The 18,660-nt window shown below is 35.7% G+C and overlaps 1 protein-coding gene across 14 annotated transcripts in view; it reads right to left on the bottom strand.

Annotated features, from left to right (window-relative positions):
- Window positions 1-1,058: 1,058 nt before the first annotated feature.
- The window catches only part of LOC140512549 (uncharacterized), a 327,182-nt gene continuing 309,580 nt past the window's right edge, over window positions 1,059-18,660 (bottom strand). For 8 of the 14 annotated variants that reach the window (XM_072621713.1, XM_072621712.1, XM_072621707.1 and 5 more), the window contains 8 exons: window positions 14,403-14,549; window positions 8,961-9,073; window positions 6,458-7,026; window positions 4,997-5,656; window positions 4,601-4,710; window positions 3,301-3,346; window positions 2,875-3,064; window positions 1,059-1,887 (listed from right to left, as the gene is read on the bottom strand). In XM_072621713.1, coding sequence (XP_072477814.1) covers window positions 6,891-7,026; window positions 8,961-9,073; window positions 14,403-14,549 — 396 coding nt within the window. In that variant the 3' untranslated portion in view covers window positions 1,059-1,887; window positions 2,875-3,064; window positions 3,301-3,346; ... (1 more) ...; window positions 4,997-5,656; window positions 6,458-6,890. The remainder of the gene's footprint in view (window positions 1,888-2,874; window positions 3,065-3,300; window positions 3,347-4,600; window positions 4,711-4,996; window positions 5,657-6,457; window positions 7,027-8,960; window positions 9,074-14,402; window positions 14,550-18,660) is intronic. The other 6 variants (XM_072621703.1, XM_072621702.1, XM_072621701.1 and 3 more) reach the window with 6 other exon arrangements.

An 18,660-nucleotide genomic window follows, 5' to 3' on the forward strand; every position in this document is an offset into this window, starting at 1 on the left:
GGCTGCCTTGTCCTTCACTGCTCCCAGCACCATCCCAACAGATGGTGGAGGGGACATAAGTCCTTTCTTGTTGTCTGCAGAAGGGCCAACAGGAGGTCAAGTGGTGTACAGCAACTTCGTACAGAGCACAGACCTGAATAGAGGCCTGAGTTTCCCTGGAGCTCACTGCATGTGGTGTGAGGGAGGGATGGTCTGACTGCAGTGGGCCTCCTCTCCTGAACTAGAGTACAGGCAGGCTCAGTGGTTGGTGAACTCTGCGTTACTGTCTTCTCAATTCCCGTGGCTGAAATAAGGTACACCTGGCGTCCTGGTGTTGGTGCTTATGGGTTTCACTCCCTCTGGGGTTCAGGATCTCCTCCTGGTTCTCTGAGCGGGGCCATCTGGGACAGCTCTGGGTCCCGCATTGTTCCCCTTAAGCCACAGCAACGGGGTGTCTCCTTATGATTTTCCTAGTCTCTTGAACTAGGAGACTGTTCATCCCTTCAACTGATCCCACTAATTCCAGGATTTTTCCTGGAGAGGTATTCTCTGGGTTTTTGAAAGTCAACAAGGGGAGTGTCCAAACACTTACAGATCACTCTGCTATCTTAGCTCCCAGAAGTTCAGGTGACTTACATTTTATCTGTGGGCTTATAGTCTCAGGACGAGCTGACGTTACCTGAGTTTCCGTGCTTCTCTCTCCCTCAGTTCTGCTGCGCTCCTGTCCTTGACTGATATGTTTGAGAATCTGCGCTGCTGTTTCTGCTTCAATCTGCCCCTGAGGTTCCTGCTAGTGTGGCCTGTGCACTCTGAGCTCTCCCCGTTCTGTGTTACAGATTCTTCTTGTCTACCTTCTGGCCAGTCCTGGGCTGGAAATCTGCCACATTCCTGTCTGCTAGCAGATTCTGTCGCTCTAAAATTTGTTGGGATACTCTTTTTTAGTGATATTTGAAGAAATTTGGGGTAGAAGTTAGGTGAGTACGTAGTCTCACTTCATCACCTTGACTACAGCCCCCTCCCCACTTATTCTGTTTTTGTGGGCTTTTGTTTTGGGGGGAATAGGGAAGAAAGCAGAAAGATTTCAGCAGAAAACTCGGAAAGAATTTTTATAATTAGTGTTTGTGATCAAGTCCTCATTTCTAAAATGTACAGAAAAAGAAGTCGAATTTACATGAACAGAAGTCATTCCTTAAGTGGCGAATGTTCAAAGGGTATGAACAGGCAGTTTTCAGAAAAGGAAATTAAAGCTATTCATAGTCGTATGGAAAAATGTTCTAAATCACTATTGATTAGAGAGAGGCCAATCAAAACAGCTCTGAGGGACCCTCTGTTGATCCACTGAGATGTTCTCAATCAGCAGCAGGCCGATGATAGATGTCAGCCCAGTCTTCTCCAGCAACGACAAAATTGAAGAGAAAAACATCTGTAAGTAAGCTCGTCCTCATCTTCAATTAAAATTCGCAGTTAGTTTAGCAGTTATATATCAATAATTAGTAAAACTGCTTATCTTCTTTGTTACTTTCTTAAATATAAAACACATTACAACCTTTAAAGATAGATGACTAAAGTATTTTAGTCAATTTAGCGGTTTCTAGAGTACTAGTAACAATTAACAACTTGGGGGAGAGTATTACAAATATAAAGAAATAAAAGCTTTTAATAAACAGTTGTACATACATATGAATACAAATATATACACATTGTACATATTAAAACGACACAACATATTTTAAAATACATTAGTATTTTTTCACATTCATATTCTTAGTGGAAAATCATTACACATTATTAAACATAGTTCATTACAAAAATTAACATTATTTCTTCCTTTCAAGTGAGCATTATTCTGGATCTTGATTTGGCTTTGGAATTCTGGAGGATTTATCCACCGATCCTATTGGAGAAGTCCTTCAAGATATAAAAAAAAAGTTCATCAGTAGCTGGTGGAAAAAGTGAGAAGAAAAGAACAATTCACGTCATACACACACACACACACACATATGTATCTCTCTCTATCTATATATCTGTGTACACACAACATATTTATGTATGTGTGCAATTTTTAAATTTTGCTTGGAACAAATGATTCATGTTAAAAAATTCTGCATGTGAGAACCATGAAAACGGTCAATGGTCCAACTTCGTCTTAGAGTTTACTGAACACTTTGAAGTCAAATGACTTGCCCATCGTGTCATGCGTAGCATATATCATAGAATAGGGAGGACACGAACTCAAGTTTACCTGGAAACCATCTACCGTACAGAGTTGTATCAAAACTCAAGTCAGATCATGTCTGCATAATGCTTTGCAAAGTTAAAAGTGCTTTAATAATGTCAGTCACTATGATTACACTTAAGATTTGTGTTGATTTTGGAAGAATTCATCAAATTGTTAATGTAATACTGCTTTGTCATCCTTTGCAAAAATTACAATGAGAAATACAATTATAAATATGTTCATGGTGATCTGTTTACTTATGGTAACAATGACCTGTATTTCCTACTCAATTAGCATAACGAATTGCTTGACTTTTACCTTTGGGCTCACAATCTGACCAACCAGGACAACTGTTTCATTTGACTTTTTGACGAAAATGTGAACCGCACTTCCATTTAGGTACAATTTCTATTTTTTGGTTAAATTGTTAGCAAGGGTTTCAATATGAATATTGCTTTATTCTTTCAGGAGTATTGGCCACTGGACAACCAGTATAACTTAAGATTCTAACACTTCAACTGATACTCGTAGATGGTTTTTGAGTTGTGAGATTCATAGTATGTTTTCCTCCTCTCATGACCCTCCTCTGTAAAATCACAGTGGAATCACAGAATTAAATAGAATAATAGAATTTCAGAAATGAATATGAGTTTAATGGCACTCTAGGCCAAACAAACCTTGAACAGCAATCTTGATTGCATTCTCCTAAAGTCACTGAGTAACTGCATATCTGAAGATCAGAAGGCGCTACGTAGAATTGAGAACCGATCATTCTTCTGTTTCATGGGATGCTGTGGCCAAAAACAGCATTACCTATTGACCAGTCTTCAGGATCTACGTCACTCTGTAATTGGCCAGCCTTGTCTTCTGGAAACAGACACAAGGTGGCTCGTGCTTATTCTACCCTATTGGAAAAACATCTGCTAGCTTATTGGAAAGAACCTGTTAAATCACCTGCATAGAAGAATCCAAGGTTACTTCAAAGTGATGAAGCAGAGTGAGATGACACTGAAGCAACAACTTTATGAGAGAGTTCCAGCATATTTAAAAATCTGGTATAACATCAAATCATAACATTTTATTTGTGAGCAATTTGGACATACCATCATTAAGTTCCCCAGTTAGTCTTTCTTCATACTCCTTCCGCATCTGAAATAACATTAAAATGTAAGTCAGAACAATGAAGTACAGGAGGAATAGCGAACTCTAGATAATACACAGAACTCAAAATCTCTTAAGAAGGGGAAAACAGTTTGTTGAGCAAGGAGCTGAAGAAGTAAGAACACATGCATAGATCTTACACCAAAAGATTCAGTGAAAAGAGCAAAAAAGTAGTGAAGATGAGGTGACTCTCAAAGCAAAAGAGTAAATATAATTCCTGTGTATGTACAAGTAATACAAAGTGGCCAACTGATAGTCAAGAAGGAGACTTTCACGTGGCATATTTTACTCAAAATTACAAAACTACTGCTTTTCAAAACGAATATTTTAATTCAAATCTTCACAGGAAAGACAGGTCTATTAAGTCACATTCATGTTTCCTTATCATATCTAAATGATGCAGTTGTTGACCTCAAAAGTTTAATCCTTTCATCTTTGTGAATTGATCGATTCATTCAATATCTACATTTTGGGGGCATTTTAGCTGTGTCAGCAAAAAATCTAAACATTTGCTGGATTAAATGTTTACTGTATAACATTTAGCTTGTTAGTACTGGGAGGTCCTTAGAAATGGGCATATTTTCCAAAGGGAGAGAAAGATGTCATAGACATCCAATATCTCCTAAACTTCTAACCCTAGTTGAAGAAAATCTTTATACAAATATGAACTAAAAAAACTAAATTAGGAGATAATTCTTCATAGTATATGAGATCGGTTTGTAAAAAATTTCTCTATGATATTGGGGGAAAAACGAGGGTGTGTTCCTGTGGGTAAGGTTTTTTGTGTTTATGTAGTTGTTTAAGAAGATCTGAAAAAAAAAAAAACAGAAACATCACAGGTAGACTGTATTTTAAGTGTTAAGATGCCATTGCCATGGGAAATTAAATAGGAGGAGATGAAGCCTCTCTTTAAGTACTGGTTGGTGGGGAAATAGTATTCCATGTAAAGAATAATTATATGAATGCCACTTCTCAAGGTTAAATAAATTGAGCAAAATTAGATATAACTATATCTGAGAAGTTCACCAACGATAGCTGTAGATCTAAAAAAAGTTTTAATACTCAAGATCTAGCATTTCATAATATTATTAGGTAAAAGGACAAAATTTAGAAGAACATTTTAATATCTCACAAAAATCAGTGTGACGCATTCAAATATCTAACCAGGAAATTTACCGAAGATTAATTACTTTAGATTATAGCTTTAATATAAAGGAAGACAAAAAATTCCAAATGACTAACCTTTGCCAAGAAAGCATCCACACTACTTTGTGAAGATTTTTGGTTTCCAGTAGAGTATACTAAATTTCACGAGTTGTTGTTCTCATTTCAGCTAGCCTCTCCTTAGTACTCTGAACATTTCCAAGCACAAAAATGGTTAGAATTTTTCGTAAATGTTTGGTGGTTTTTTTAATTACTGCTATCAGTATTGTGTGACTTTTGCAAGAAACTACTGAAAAGAATTAAAGTATGTAGGCTATTAAAGTTTTTGCATAACTGAGCTATTTCCCTTAAGGTGCTTTCCCAGTAAATGACATAAAAAAAATTGAGTCAAGAAAAAGGTTTTCATACTGTCTTCGGAAAATTAAAAACTAAAAAACCAAAAAGATACGTGTAAATCTGAGATTCCTTACTAACCTGATTTTAAAGAAACCGTCAAACTTGCATTCCATAAATTGATATTGGAAATCAGTCGGTTGGTTTTCAGGGTAGCAAATCGGGGTGATTATCCCAGGCAGTGCTTGTGCAGTCTTTCTCCCAGGATTCAAGTAGCACCAAATGACTCAGGGATTCAGTCTCTTGGGGGGAAAGGAGGTGACTCAGCCGAGGCTAAAATATATTCCTGAGGCTCTGAACTGTATAGGCAGCCTGTAATACCTACGAACCATTGTCACCAGTATTTATAGCAAGGAAGATTGCTCCAAACCTTTTTCATGAAAAATAGTGTCTTCTGACTGTCCAAAACTCCAATCTAAAACCTCCTGCAATATTTGCTTTCTGTTCCTTCCCCTCCAATAAATTCCTTAGATGAGCTTTCATCTGTATAGAAACTGAAGGGATTAGACAGTAGGGCAATTGAGGGACCCGGTTTGACTTGCTGTGGGTCAATAGGATGTCCCTGCATTCTTCAGTTCTGCTTGTCACCATTGGGAGAAGATTATTTACAAAGCGTTACATATTTCTATAGTCCTGTCACACATTTCCAGAAATATTTTAGACCTTGAAGTGTTGTCATTTAGTGAAATGAGAATGATATTCTAATGTTCAAAATATTTACTTCATCCTAGAAGGACTAATCTGTAGTGGACAGTAAAAAGAAAAAATATGGTATGCTTAAAATAATTTAATAGGATTATATATTTATTGAGAACTGAAAGGGATCTCAGAAGCCTCCTAATCAAGCATGCTCATTTCAGAGATGAAAAGAAAACTGAGGTCTCGGGAGGTTACGTGCTTTGTTGAAGGTCATAAGCATCAAAGGCAAGATGTGAAGTCATATCCTCTGCCTCTACAACAAGAGCACCATTTTGCCAATGTACCACACTGCATTCCTTTCTACTTAGTTAACAATTAAAAAAAACATTTAGTTTACCAATATGTACCAAAATATAGAATCTCTGCATCTAATACTGATTTCCCAATGAAGACATCTATTTGTGCATCACGAATTTGTTAAAAATCAACATGAAGAGCTTTTAAAGCAATCTGAGAAGTTGATGGACCATTTTAAGTGTCTCTGTTTGGGCTTATAGTTGCCTCACACCCCTCTGGGAAACAACATTTCCTTTTTCATATCCTCTCCCTCTTTTTATATTACTTTATTAAAATACTGACTGTATTTCACATGTATACTTTTGTCTCCCCACCATTTCCACTTGTCTGACCACCACTACAACAATGCCCTAACATAACATTCAATATATACTTAAATGAAGCAAAGGGTGCAGTTTCATCTTTGAAAACTAAACAAGCATTTTGGACAACACATTCTTGGCAACGTAATCCGGACGACATTTTTCAGACTCGGTAAATAGGACAGCTAGATATCAACTGTTACAGAAATAAGACGGAAAATTTGAACAAACTGTTCACACTTACTTTCTTAAAGAGATTTCCTCCACAGCCAGAGATCTTGAATAGCCTCCTGATCAGACATCCGGAAGCAATTCTTTACATAGTGGATGAAATTGCCTTCCACTTTTGGGAGGGAACCATCCTTTTCAATACTTGTCTTCATTTTTGCTTTATTGTCCTCTCGAGAAGTAGGTCCTGTGGGAGTCTTGGGAGTCTTGTCCTGCTGTTTGAAGAATTCTTGACCTTTTGATTTTCGTGTGGACGGCTTTGAATCTTTTCTATTTTGGTTTGATTTTTGTGCATTTTTTGCTGCAGCATCACGAACAGATTTCTTCACTGGAGGAAGATGCAGAATGAGATGATGAAGAGGAAGATGTTATGAAAGTCTTAAATATGTCTGGCAAACGATCTGCTCTGGGAGTTGCTAGCAAGATTCCACAGAGAAAATAAAACTGTCTCAAGAAGATGAAGATGATGATGAAGAAGGTGATGATGATGAAGACGATGATAGCGTTGAAGATGAGGAAAGTGAAGAAAAGATCGCTTCATATTCTCTTAATTTATTGTTTGTAGTTATATACAGGCTTTTATATCTGCGAGAATGAACATAAAAAAAATAGTGAAAATTTTTATAGTTTAAATATTATACAAAAAAGTCTTATTTTTGACCCACTACCTTAAATTATTTTCAGTCATAGAAGGGAAAATAAGTCCATAAAGAGTTCTTGACATCACCCAACTCAACGGACAGGTTTTTGTTAACTAAACCAGAGAAACAGAGGCCTCACTAATCATTCCATCTCTATTTCAAAAGATGTATATTCATTTTCTGCTCCTGACTAACATAACTTCATTGTAGAATATTCCCTAAATGATCACTGGTTATGCTGTCATATTTGCAGAAAGAGGGATACCTTCCAGAAATACATTTATTTTGAAAAACAGATATTTTGCAGTAATGTGTTGTGCCTTGGTCATTTTAATTGTAGACCTCTGTAAAGTAGTTGGTGAAGTATTTAGCGGTCTCAGTCCACAAAACACTAATAATGTCATTTAACATTAGAATACAAAATTTCATTTAAAATGTTCCTTTAGTGATGTAAATATAGGTAGTCCCTAACTTGAAAAGTCAATTGGATCCCAAAAGTTACTTTCTGAATTGACTGGTCAGAACAGGGAATGCATTTGGAACTAGTACTCCAAAAAGGAGTTCAATAGAAGCCCACCAAAACCTAATCTAACCATAACACAAGTGAATTACTGTCCTGGAAAATGCATGATGATTTAGAAACTCTCCTCCACCAAGGAAATGGCAGCCTCTAGCCTGTGGTCAGAGGATCTTACATCTCATCAGTGATAGGCTTTTGCCCTGTTCAATTAAAATTCATCAATCGGAACTCAATTAGAAATCATTAAATGCTTATGCTTAAAGGTTGTGATAGAATACAAAATTTAGACCCTGATTCATGCTCTCATTCAAGTGAAATGTAAGATATATGTGTAGATAACTGAGATATAGAACAAAATGTAAGAGCTTTGGGGGAGTGCAAGAGATATTTTGATGTCAAATCTGATGATAAAGATCATTCATCATCAACAACACAGATCAGAATAGGCCGCAAAGAAGAGGTGCACTTGGGGAATGATGAGTGCAGAGGGCATGGGTGAATATCACAGGCACAGGGCAGAGATGGGAAAGTACAGGGCATGTTTTGAAGGACAGAGAATAGTACAGTTTCACAGGACCTTAAGTTGTAGAAGCGGGAATAACATAATTTAAGTGTGGAAAGGCAGGCTGCTGCCACATTCTGAAGGGCCTTCAATTCCAGGGCAAGATATTTTGTAGGGTCTAGCTCAAAAGTCATATCCTTAATGGAATATTGCTGATCCTACAACGTCAGAAGAAGCCTATCTCTCCTTGAGTCTCTGATTTCATTTTCTTTGGACAAATCTTAATCACTTACTACATTCTTATTTGAACATGTTATTTGAGTCCTTACGTTAACTCTTTTACTAGAATCACCTTCAAAGCAGGAACTGCACATTAAACATCTGTCTGTGTCCCTCCAGGGACAAATACAGTACTTTATATGTAACAGATGTTGAATAATACTTTTTGAACGAGTAGCAAATGAACAAAAATTAAATAAACAATGAAGGAAATAAATTAGGATGGAGAACATAGAGACTTACCTTACAGAAACATTTATGTGCAGAAACAGAATACTTAACAAGAGACTGTGAAATGCTGTATAGTATAATTCTGGAAAACACGCTTTAAGCTACAAGTGCTATACAGAATTTTACTATAGCTTCAAAGTCTCAGGGCAGAAGGCTTGTTTTGCAGCAGTAATTTAGTGAATAAAATGAAAGTGAAAAACTCATTGTTGACTTCGAATTATACATATGGTAATTATTAATGCAATGGCTAATATATAAAATGAATTTGTACTTAGAATGTAACAAAATAATTAAGTCCTTGCCTACTTAATGTTTGGATGAAAAAGCCTACAAAAAGGAGTCTTACCCCCTGAGCTCTTTCTGTAATTCTTCATTTCTCTTCAGTTCTCGTTCTAGACAATTTACCAGAGACTGATTTAATTCAGAGCGTTTCTTCAAATTGTCCCTTTCAGTACAAAGCTGTAAAAATATTTTTACAGAGAAAAATGTTACAATTCAACTGACATTTCTAAAAAGGATATTTTTCATCACTTCCACATCCAACTATAAATATTAGTTAAAGCATAGTTTGTAAAACCAAAACAAATATGAGGAGATTTGAAAATGATTCATCTTACTTTAAACAACAAAGCCTTCCTGGGATTTCACAACAAATTCTTCCTTCCTTCCTTCCTTCCTTCCTTCCTTCCTTCCTTCCTTTCTTTCTTTCTTTCTTTCTTTCTTTCTTTCTTTCTTTCTTTCTTTCTTTCTTTCTTTCTTTCTTTCTTTCTTTCTTTCTCTTTTTTGTAATTTACATCAATAAAAGTTCTCATTTGATTTCGATACAAGTATTACTTATGCTAATAATAAATTTAAAAATGGTAGAAATGCATAGTATGAATAGGAAGTGGGTCAAGTTTGCCAACATACCACACCATGGTGGAACACTGGCCTTTCTCCTTTCTCTAGAACCAATGGAAATGGTCCTTTCATCTCCACTTCCCCTTAGTCTTGGCACAACTGAGCCATGTTGTAAGCATTCCTGTGTTGAGATGTCTATATATGTATTCTCAGGTAAGGCCGTAAAACCACTCTCCAAATCTCTTTGTATTTGACTAAGTAAGATGCAACCTGTGTAAATTCATATTTCGTCATTCTATTTTTAGTGGTCATCTATTGTTTCAGATTATGAGCCAGGTAATCTTCTCTACCTTACAGAGGAAAAAGAACCCTCCTCATTCTTCTGAATTCTGCCACCCTTTCTAGATTCACTCCTGTTTCTCGTCTTTGCTTCCACACTTCTCCAATGAATGATCATAACAGCTGCCATTTCTTCATCTCTTATTCCCATTTCATTCGTCTATCTACCTGGGATTGTTCACTTATTTATTTCGTATGTACTGTGATTTAATTGGTATACGGAATTCTCAGAGAAAAACTCCATCTCTCAATGCAATAAATTTCTGCACTCAACCTGTAATTGAGAATCTGCACCTCTAAGAGTCTTAGTGAATGACTTAGAGTACCCAGAGGTTACAAGGCTGACCCAGGTTCACACCGCCGTTTATGTTAGCGTTGGAAATCTGTATTACCTCTACACTACTTAAAGTGCATTCCCAATAGCCAGAAGTTCTCCCTGCCAAAAACCTTTCTTCTAAGTCCATGACTTCACTGAAACATAGGATTCTGTTGCTCTTATCTGATTTGTCAGTTATTATCCTTTCACAGTGTTTGTCTTTCCTCTTCTATCTCATAACTGCCACTTTAGTCTTGGAGTAGTACCTCAAACAGAGGATTAAAAATTGAGGGGGGTGGATATTTTAATGCAACTTGCTCATTTTCCAGATTGGGAAACAAGCACAATGATATTAAGTCACTCGCCTACAGTTTAACTAAAAACAAAACGACTGCAGAGTCTTTCTGTTCTAGTTTTACTCCTACACCAATCTTTACTAAAAGATGCTAAGTAAATCATTATAAAACACTGTTTAGATCATATTAATGCCTTACCCAGGAACCTACAATGGGACTGCTATGTATGGGCTACCAGATTGAGGCTAAAATTCTTTGCCTTGCTTCCTCTGAAATCTAACCTCATTCTATTTTTTCCAACTTTTACTTCTAGTTTCTTTACAGCAAACCTCCTCACCCTCCTGTGTTTCTTCTAGTTTCCTGGACTTTACTGACATCTGTCCTGTTGATCCCTTCCCATATCTCAAAGGCAACTCAAAGTTCTAACCTTTCTCAAAAGCTTTTCTTGGTATCTTGCAAAAATGATCCTTGCCTTCAACATATTCTTGGATATTTTGGTCGGCAGCACATAGAGAGTATGTCATTCTAGTTAGTTTTGAAATTTTGTACCATCACTCACTTTCGTCTTATGTTATTTCAGTATCTATAGGTGATATATTATATAAGGATATAGCAGGAATTCCATAAATACTTTTTCATCGTAGATTTACAAGAGCTGACTAGATTAGAAAGTAAGGAGCAGCAACTGCAGTAAACTCGCTTAGGATCGTCAGACTGTTAGAGCAAAAAGGGGCCCTAGTGATGAGGTAGTATATGATTGTATAAATGAGGAATCTGAGGTCTGAAGACAGAAAACCTCTTGTCAAAGTCATATGGATGGCAAGGTCCTGAGGGAGGACTCAAAATCTGCAAAAAAGTCGCCTTCAGGTGTAGGTTTTCTACGTGTGTGTGTGTGTGTGTGCGTGTGTAAAACATAAATTAAATTTATCTGTTTCTCGATTGTTCCAGTAGAAGCACTAAGTCAGTAAATTTGCATTGAGTAGTATTTTGTGTTGAGAAGAGCAGGACTGAATTAAATACCATCTGCTCTAATCTCCAGCTATAGTGATCTCTACTTTTTATAAATACATGTATACAATTACATGCATACAATTCAGTTAGCAGTTGTTAATATGCTGCCATGTATTATAAAGGAACTTCCTATATTTTGCGTTGCCTTCCAAGTGAGAATACACAGTCTTCAAGGAGAGAGGGAATGTCTTCCACATAATTTTGGTAACCTGGTCTGCACCTATCATAGGGTAATTTGCATAATTAGCATTCACTAATTGTTGTCCATCCTTCGTTGCCAAAGAAGACCATGCCATCAGAGAAATAATGACATGAGTTGCACTTGACTCTGTTTGTTCGAGTGAAGGAGACCTGTGCAGGTCACCAGCCTCACTTCTTCTCCAAAGCCATCTGAATCCAGTGACCAGATATTCATCAGTATGACTGGAGATGACCCAGGATGTGGCAATTGGGGTTAAGTACCTTGCCCAAGGCCACACAGCTGATGAGTCTCAAGTGTCTGAGGTGAGATTTAAAATTCAGGTCCTCCTGACTCCTGCACTGGTGCACTATCGACTGCACCACCTAGCTGCCCTTCATTCACTAGTGAATGAAGTGTTGAACCAGGAAGAAATAGTAATTTGAATTAAGTATCTTGTAGTGGAAATTGTGAGGGAAATTAGAAAAGCAATGGTGTCAGTTTGCCCTGAATTCCAATTAACTGTGCTAATTCATATTGCCAAAGATAAACTCTGACTTATTGCTTCCTTGCTACGTATTCTAGGACTCAGTTCACACCTAGTTTCCTGACTGCAGCCTGATGCCAAAAGCTTTTGAAGGTTAATATTTTAATCAATATGGGTCAAAAAGAAGATGAGGCAAAGAAAGAGAATGAGTGATAGGGGAGGTAATTGGGAAAGAAAACTTATTTCATTCCAGTACTGATTTCTGAAACTTAGAAAAATCTCTCAAGCATAAAAATATGAAAGAAACGAAGTTTGCCTAAGAATGAGATTGGACCTCACGTTTATTTCTTAGATAAGACAAGTATACTGAAGTTAACCAGGTAAGAGAACTCTTTTGGAACATTAGGAGGTACTTATCAAAATGTGGGAGGCAATGATTATTTGCATATAATGGAAAACTGCTATTATGTTTTCAGAGCAGAGAAACAAGAGTTTATTAAGTGCCTACTATTTGCCAGCCACCATGCAAACACTTTTACAATTATAATCATTTGATTCTCACAACAACCCTGGAAAATAGCAGCTATTATAATCCTCATTTTATAGTTGAGGAAACTAAGAAAGATTAAGTGACTTGCATAGGATCAGATATATAAGGATCTGACGTCACATTTGCAGTCAGGTCTTTCTAACCCCACACCCAATATTCTATCCATTTTTCCCTCAAGGTACCTCTAGGCAGAGAAAAAGCTCATCATCGAAAACTCTATTTTGGACCACTTTGGCATAGATTTCGATGACTTTACCATCGGTAACGTGTACTAGGTTGAAAATGTGTTTTGGAGAATATCAGAAATATCCATTTCCGTACTTTTTGGCTGGCATAATGATGAATGCCACACCATTCACTACCCATAAATGTGAGACAGCAACTGACGATGGAAAAAGATATTTCACAATAAGAAAGGGAGCACGTTAGGAGATTTTGACTGAAACTCTTCTATGTTTAATGTTGCTTTCATTCTAATTATTTTTAACAATAACAATAAAATAATTTAATGTGGAATTTCTACTGGCCCTTTGGGGACTCTGGGAAATTGAAAATTTATAAAAAATCAGACTAGAAATTCTCAAAGTGACTTAGTCCAAATATCACCTTGGAGAAATACTACTTTTAGTCAAAACTTCAACTCATGGCAAAGTCAACAAATAGACATTTAGTTTTCTTCTTCCTCTTCATTTTCTTCTTCTTTTCTTCCTCTTACTATTCTTCTTCTCCTTTATCTTCTTCTTTTTCTACTACTACTACTACTACTACTACTACTACTACTACTACTACTACTACTACTATTACTACTACTACTACTACTACTACTACTACTGCTATTTCTACTGCTACTACCACTACCACTATCACCACTTCTACTAGTATTACTCCTAATACAATAATAACAATTACGTCTACTACCTACATGCTGTGAAAAGGAAGTTCTATCGAAAATAATGGAGTATAAATAATCCCTGTACTTATGGAATTACAATCTAGATGGGTAAACAAGACTTAGACGCAGGAAATGATAGTTTGAGAACAGATGTGAAGATCATAAGACAATCAATATACAGTTAAATACTAATCTATATGTTGAAAATGAAAAAGTGGAGCTCAGAATATTTAGAAATTCAATAGGGCTGAAAAGTCAAAAAGGACTTGTGGCAAAAGAGCAATAAGTTTGGAATTCAAAAGCATCTTGGAGGTGAAGGTGGGTAGGTAGCATACATGCGGAGGTGTAACTAAGCAAGAAGAAAAGCATGATGAAGTTATGGAGATGGGAATCAATAAGGTGACATCACTTTGATTTAGAGGATAATTATGAGAATATCCATCTCATTACTTTAATTCTCAATTTCACTTAGCATGCATAATTTATATATTTACAAACTGTGAAGAGATATCATTTTCCGGTTTTTCAAGGAGTAGTTTGAATAGAAGCAAACAAATAACTTTTACCTCACAGAGCTGTTTTGTGGACTAAATGAGAAAATGAATGTAAAGGGCTTTCTGAATATAAAGTAGGATAGAAATGAAAAATATCTCCTTCTTTGTGTCAGGATACATAAACAAAATTTTCAACCCCATAAAAAGTGAATAAAATTACTAAAATTTCAGTGTACAAATGGTGGAGGTTATAGGTTTTGTTCTATCAGTTTAAATGAAAACACAGAGTTCAAAAAATGTATAATATTGGTAAAAAAAAAAAAGAAATGTCACACAGAACACATTTTTCATAAATGACAAATTACTGATTTTTTTGCATACATACTTTACTTTTGGCTTCATCTCTTTCCTTCGGTAGTTTTTTCTTAACTTCAAAATCATTTCGAGCAAATGATTTAACCTCTAGTGAAGTTTCTGTTACGGATTGTTCTATTAAGAAATCAGCAAGTTCTTGTTGCCTTCGTACTGTAGTCTGATAGAAATATGTCCAAATAGTTTCTGTTACGGATTTCATGAATTAACATAAGCTGGTATAAAATGAATATACCTACAAAATTCAGCATGGATCAAATGCTATCCTCGGTCTTGCTGAGTATACTCCTCATAAAGCAATACATTCAGCCTGATTTCCCCATTATCTCTTTTTGAGAAGAATTATATCACCTCCAAAGTTTCCTAGGACCTAATTTTTTTTTTAAGTGCAATTCACATGGAAGGTGATGGAATAGGGGAGTGAAGAAAAATATAGTTTCGTATACTTGACAGAAACATTAGGAGTTTCCCCTTTTATTTTTCAGAAAAGTTAACAACCTTATTTCTACGCAATTGTCAGAAAGAGTTTCATTGTCCTTGCTCTCATGGTTTCTCCTGGAGAATGAACATCAGCACTGATATGCTTATCAGGCTTGGTAAAAGCACTTGACATGAATGATCTGGTTTGCTCAAAGCCAAAATAACGACAAAAAAATACGGTTTTTTAAGATGAAGGCTACGCTTCACATCTTCAACTGTGTTTGCCAAGTCTTCAAAGCAGTTACTTTTTCTGTTAGGATAGAAATTACACTCCTGGTAGTAGTGAATGGACTGAAAAAGGGGAAACTATGGAAAATATGGTAGCTCTCCCACTTATGTATATATAGTATAGTGCAAAGTTTCAGTTTTGTAGAAAGAAGGCATGCCATCTTATTTTCGATCCTAGAAGGAAGACCTACATACATGTATTCATGCATACATATGTGCATATACATACCTATGCACACAGAAATGCACACTTGTATATGTATATACAGATATGCTACAGAAAAACCCTGTTCATTTTCACTGTATAGCAAAGCAAATGATTTCAAAATTACTAATAGCAAATGAAGCCAAAAATCAAAAGAAATCAAAACTTTTCTCTTATTAAATAAGATTAAGTCCCTTGTAAAAATAAATCTACCTGAAGTCTGACAAACTTTATTTAATGGAAATGCAAAACCAATGTACAGTTGTGGTGGATAAAATTGACATAATTAATTAAATTTCTACAAGTAAATTAAATTCTTGTATGGAATGACTAAATTCAAACACATGATCATACACAATATAAACAAAATTGAAAAACTTTATACACAATTGTTACCCAGTATAATATTTGGTAGACCTGCCAACCATTACATCCATGAGAAAGTACACATAATGAGAACAGCTATTAGACTGCAAAACTATTCATCAACAAATAAAATCAGTAATTCCAGGAACTCTAATTTTGCACACTGAGCAAGAACTGTTAGTAAAACATTTTTTAAAAATGCAGAGAAATAAAGAAAGTAGTAGGGAAGGAAAAACAATTTTCTTGAAAAATAAAATTAGTACCACCAGCAAAAAATAAATAATGCTGAATGTACGATCATACCCTTTTTGAATAGAATTATTGTCCTAAATTTTAAAGAAAAGTAGTGACTGGAATTTCATTACAAGTATGATCCAGTCTTTGATGTTTCTAAAAGTAGTTCACAGTAGTTTGAATTAAAAGTAATCGGACTGATGAGCATGGTTAAATAGTTATAAAAAGGGTAACTGTAAGATCCCAAACTTGCAAAATAAGCATGCAATGGTCTCAGGCCACAAAAGAGCTCAAAAAGGATTTTGAAAATCAAGTACGAGAGTTGCAGGAATAACTGGGAAGAGAAATGAGAGCCATGCAAGAAAATCATGAAAAGCAAGTCAACTGCTTCTTAAAGGAGACCCCAAAAATGCTGCAGAAAATGACACCTTTAAAAATAGGCTAATTCAAATGATAAAAAAGGTCGGAAAAGACAATTAGGAGAAAAATGCTTTAAAAAGTAGAATTAGTCAAATGGAAAAGGAGGTTCAAAATTTCACTGAATAGTTCTTGAAAATTTAGAATGGAGAAGATGGAAAGTAATGACTTTGTGAGAAACCAAGGAATTACAAAAGAAAACCAAAAGCATGAAAAAGTAGAAGGCAATGTGAACTATCTCATGGGAAAAGCAACTGACCTAGAAAATAGATCCAGGAGAGACAATTTAAAAATTATTGGACAACCTGCAATCCATGATCAAAAAAGAGCCTACACATCATCTTTCATGAACTTATCAAGGAAAACTGCCCTGCTATTCCAGAACCAGAGGCTAAAATAAATATTGAAAGAATCGACCAATCATCTGCTGAAAGAGATTCGAAAAGAGAAGCTCCTAGGAATATTGCAGGCAAATTCCAGGGTCAAGGAGAAAATATTGCAAGCAATGAGAAAGGAAGAATCAGAGTATTGTAGAAACACAATCAGGATAACATAAGGTCTAGCAGCTTCTCCATTAAGGGATGGAGGGCTTAGAGTATAATATTCCAGAAGTCAAAGGAACTAGGCTTTAAACCAAGAATCACCTACTCAGCAGAACTGTGTATAATACTTCAGGGGAAAAAAACTGTCATTCAACGAAATACAGGATTTTCAAGCATTCTTGATGAAAAGACCAGAACTGAATAGAAAATTTGACTTTCAAACACAAGAATCAAAAGAAGCATGAAAAGCTAAACAGGAAAGAGAAATCATAATGAACTTACAAATGTTGAATTCTTCACATTCCGACATGGAAAGATAATATTTGTAACTCTTGAAACTTTTCTCGGTATTTGGGTAGCTGGAGGAATTATACACATATATCTATCGACAAAGTGCACAGGGTGAATTGAATAGGAAGGGATGATATCCAGAAAAATAAAAGTAAGGGGGAGAGAGGAATATATTGGCAGGAGAAAGGGAGAAATGGAATGGGGCAAGTTATCTCTCATAAAAGAGGGAAGAAAATGCTTTTTCAACGAAGGGGAAAAGGGGGGAGGTGAGAGGGAAAAAGTGAGGCTTACTCTCAGCACTTTTGCCTTAAGGAGGGAATAACAAGCACACTCAGTTTGGTATGAAACTATATCTTCCACTACAAGAAAGTGGGGAGAAGGGGAGAAGTGAGGTGGGGGAATGACAGAAAGGAGGGCAAATGGGAGGAGAAGGTAATTGAAGTAAACACTTTTGGGGAGGGACAAGGTCAAAAGAGAGAATAGAACAAATGGTGGGCTGGATAGGATGGGGGGAAAGATAGTTCGTCTTACACAACATGACCATTATGAAAGTTTTCTGCAAAAGTACACATATATAGCTTGTGTTGAATTGCTTGCCTTCTCAGTGAGGATGGGTGGGGTGCGAAGAAGGGAGAGAAGTTAGAACTCAAAGTTTCAGGAACTACTGTTGTGAATTGCTTTTGCATACAACTGGGAAATTATAAAGAGAGGTAATGGGGTATAGAAATCTAATTTTCCATAAAAGACAAGAGAGAAGAGAGGTATAAGGGAAGGCAGGGGTGTGATAGAAGGGAGGACAGACTAGGGGAAGGGGGTCATCAGAATGCACGGCCTTTTGGGGTGGGCAGGGGAGAGATGGAGAGAAAATTGGGAACTCTAAATTTTGTTGAAATGAATACTGAAAACTAAAAAGAAATAAACATTTGAAAAAGGGTAATTAATATTTCACAGTACTTCAATTGAGATGTCTCACTTAAATTGTTACATTATTACTAAAAAAACTTGTAGGATTTTTCTTAAATTTTATCAGGTCAAATTATTTATTCCATTGTGTCATTAAACTGGAATATTAGGCATATTATTAGGATGATAGATTTATCAGTGTTTATGGACAAGTAACTAACCCTAACTACATTTATTAAATCAAAATTTCATGGACTACATAGTTTGTTTAGGTAGAGTGAATTATCTTATCTAAAAGATGATTTAATCATTTCATTTTTATTTTATTTTTATACTCTGGTTTTGATATTTATTATTATTCTCCTTTATTCAATCAATTCTTTTGATTTTATTGCGTTATCAGTTTTATAATTGTTATATTTGTATTTTATTATGGTCTATGTCCTACTACTGATTCTTATTCTCCTTTGTTAACATATCCGAATTTTTACAAGGAAACTTAGTCACATCATCTGCCAGCTATAACTTCAAATTCCTAATTTATCTTCATGAATATTACTTTGACTTTCACTTCAAAAAGTTAAATGCTTATCAAATGACAATAT

The sequence above is a fragment of the Notamacropus eugenii genome, chromosome 6 (genome assembly GCF_028372415.1).
Source record: "Notamacropus eugenii isolate mMacEug1 chromosome 6, mMacEug1.pri_v2, whole genome shotgun sequence".
Classification (NCBI taxonomy): Eukaryota; Metazoa; Chordata; class Mammalia; order Diprotodontia; family Macropodidae; genus Notamacropus; species Notamacropus eugenii.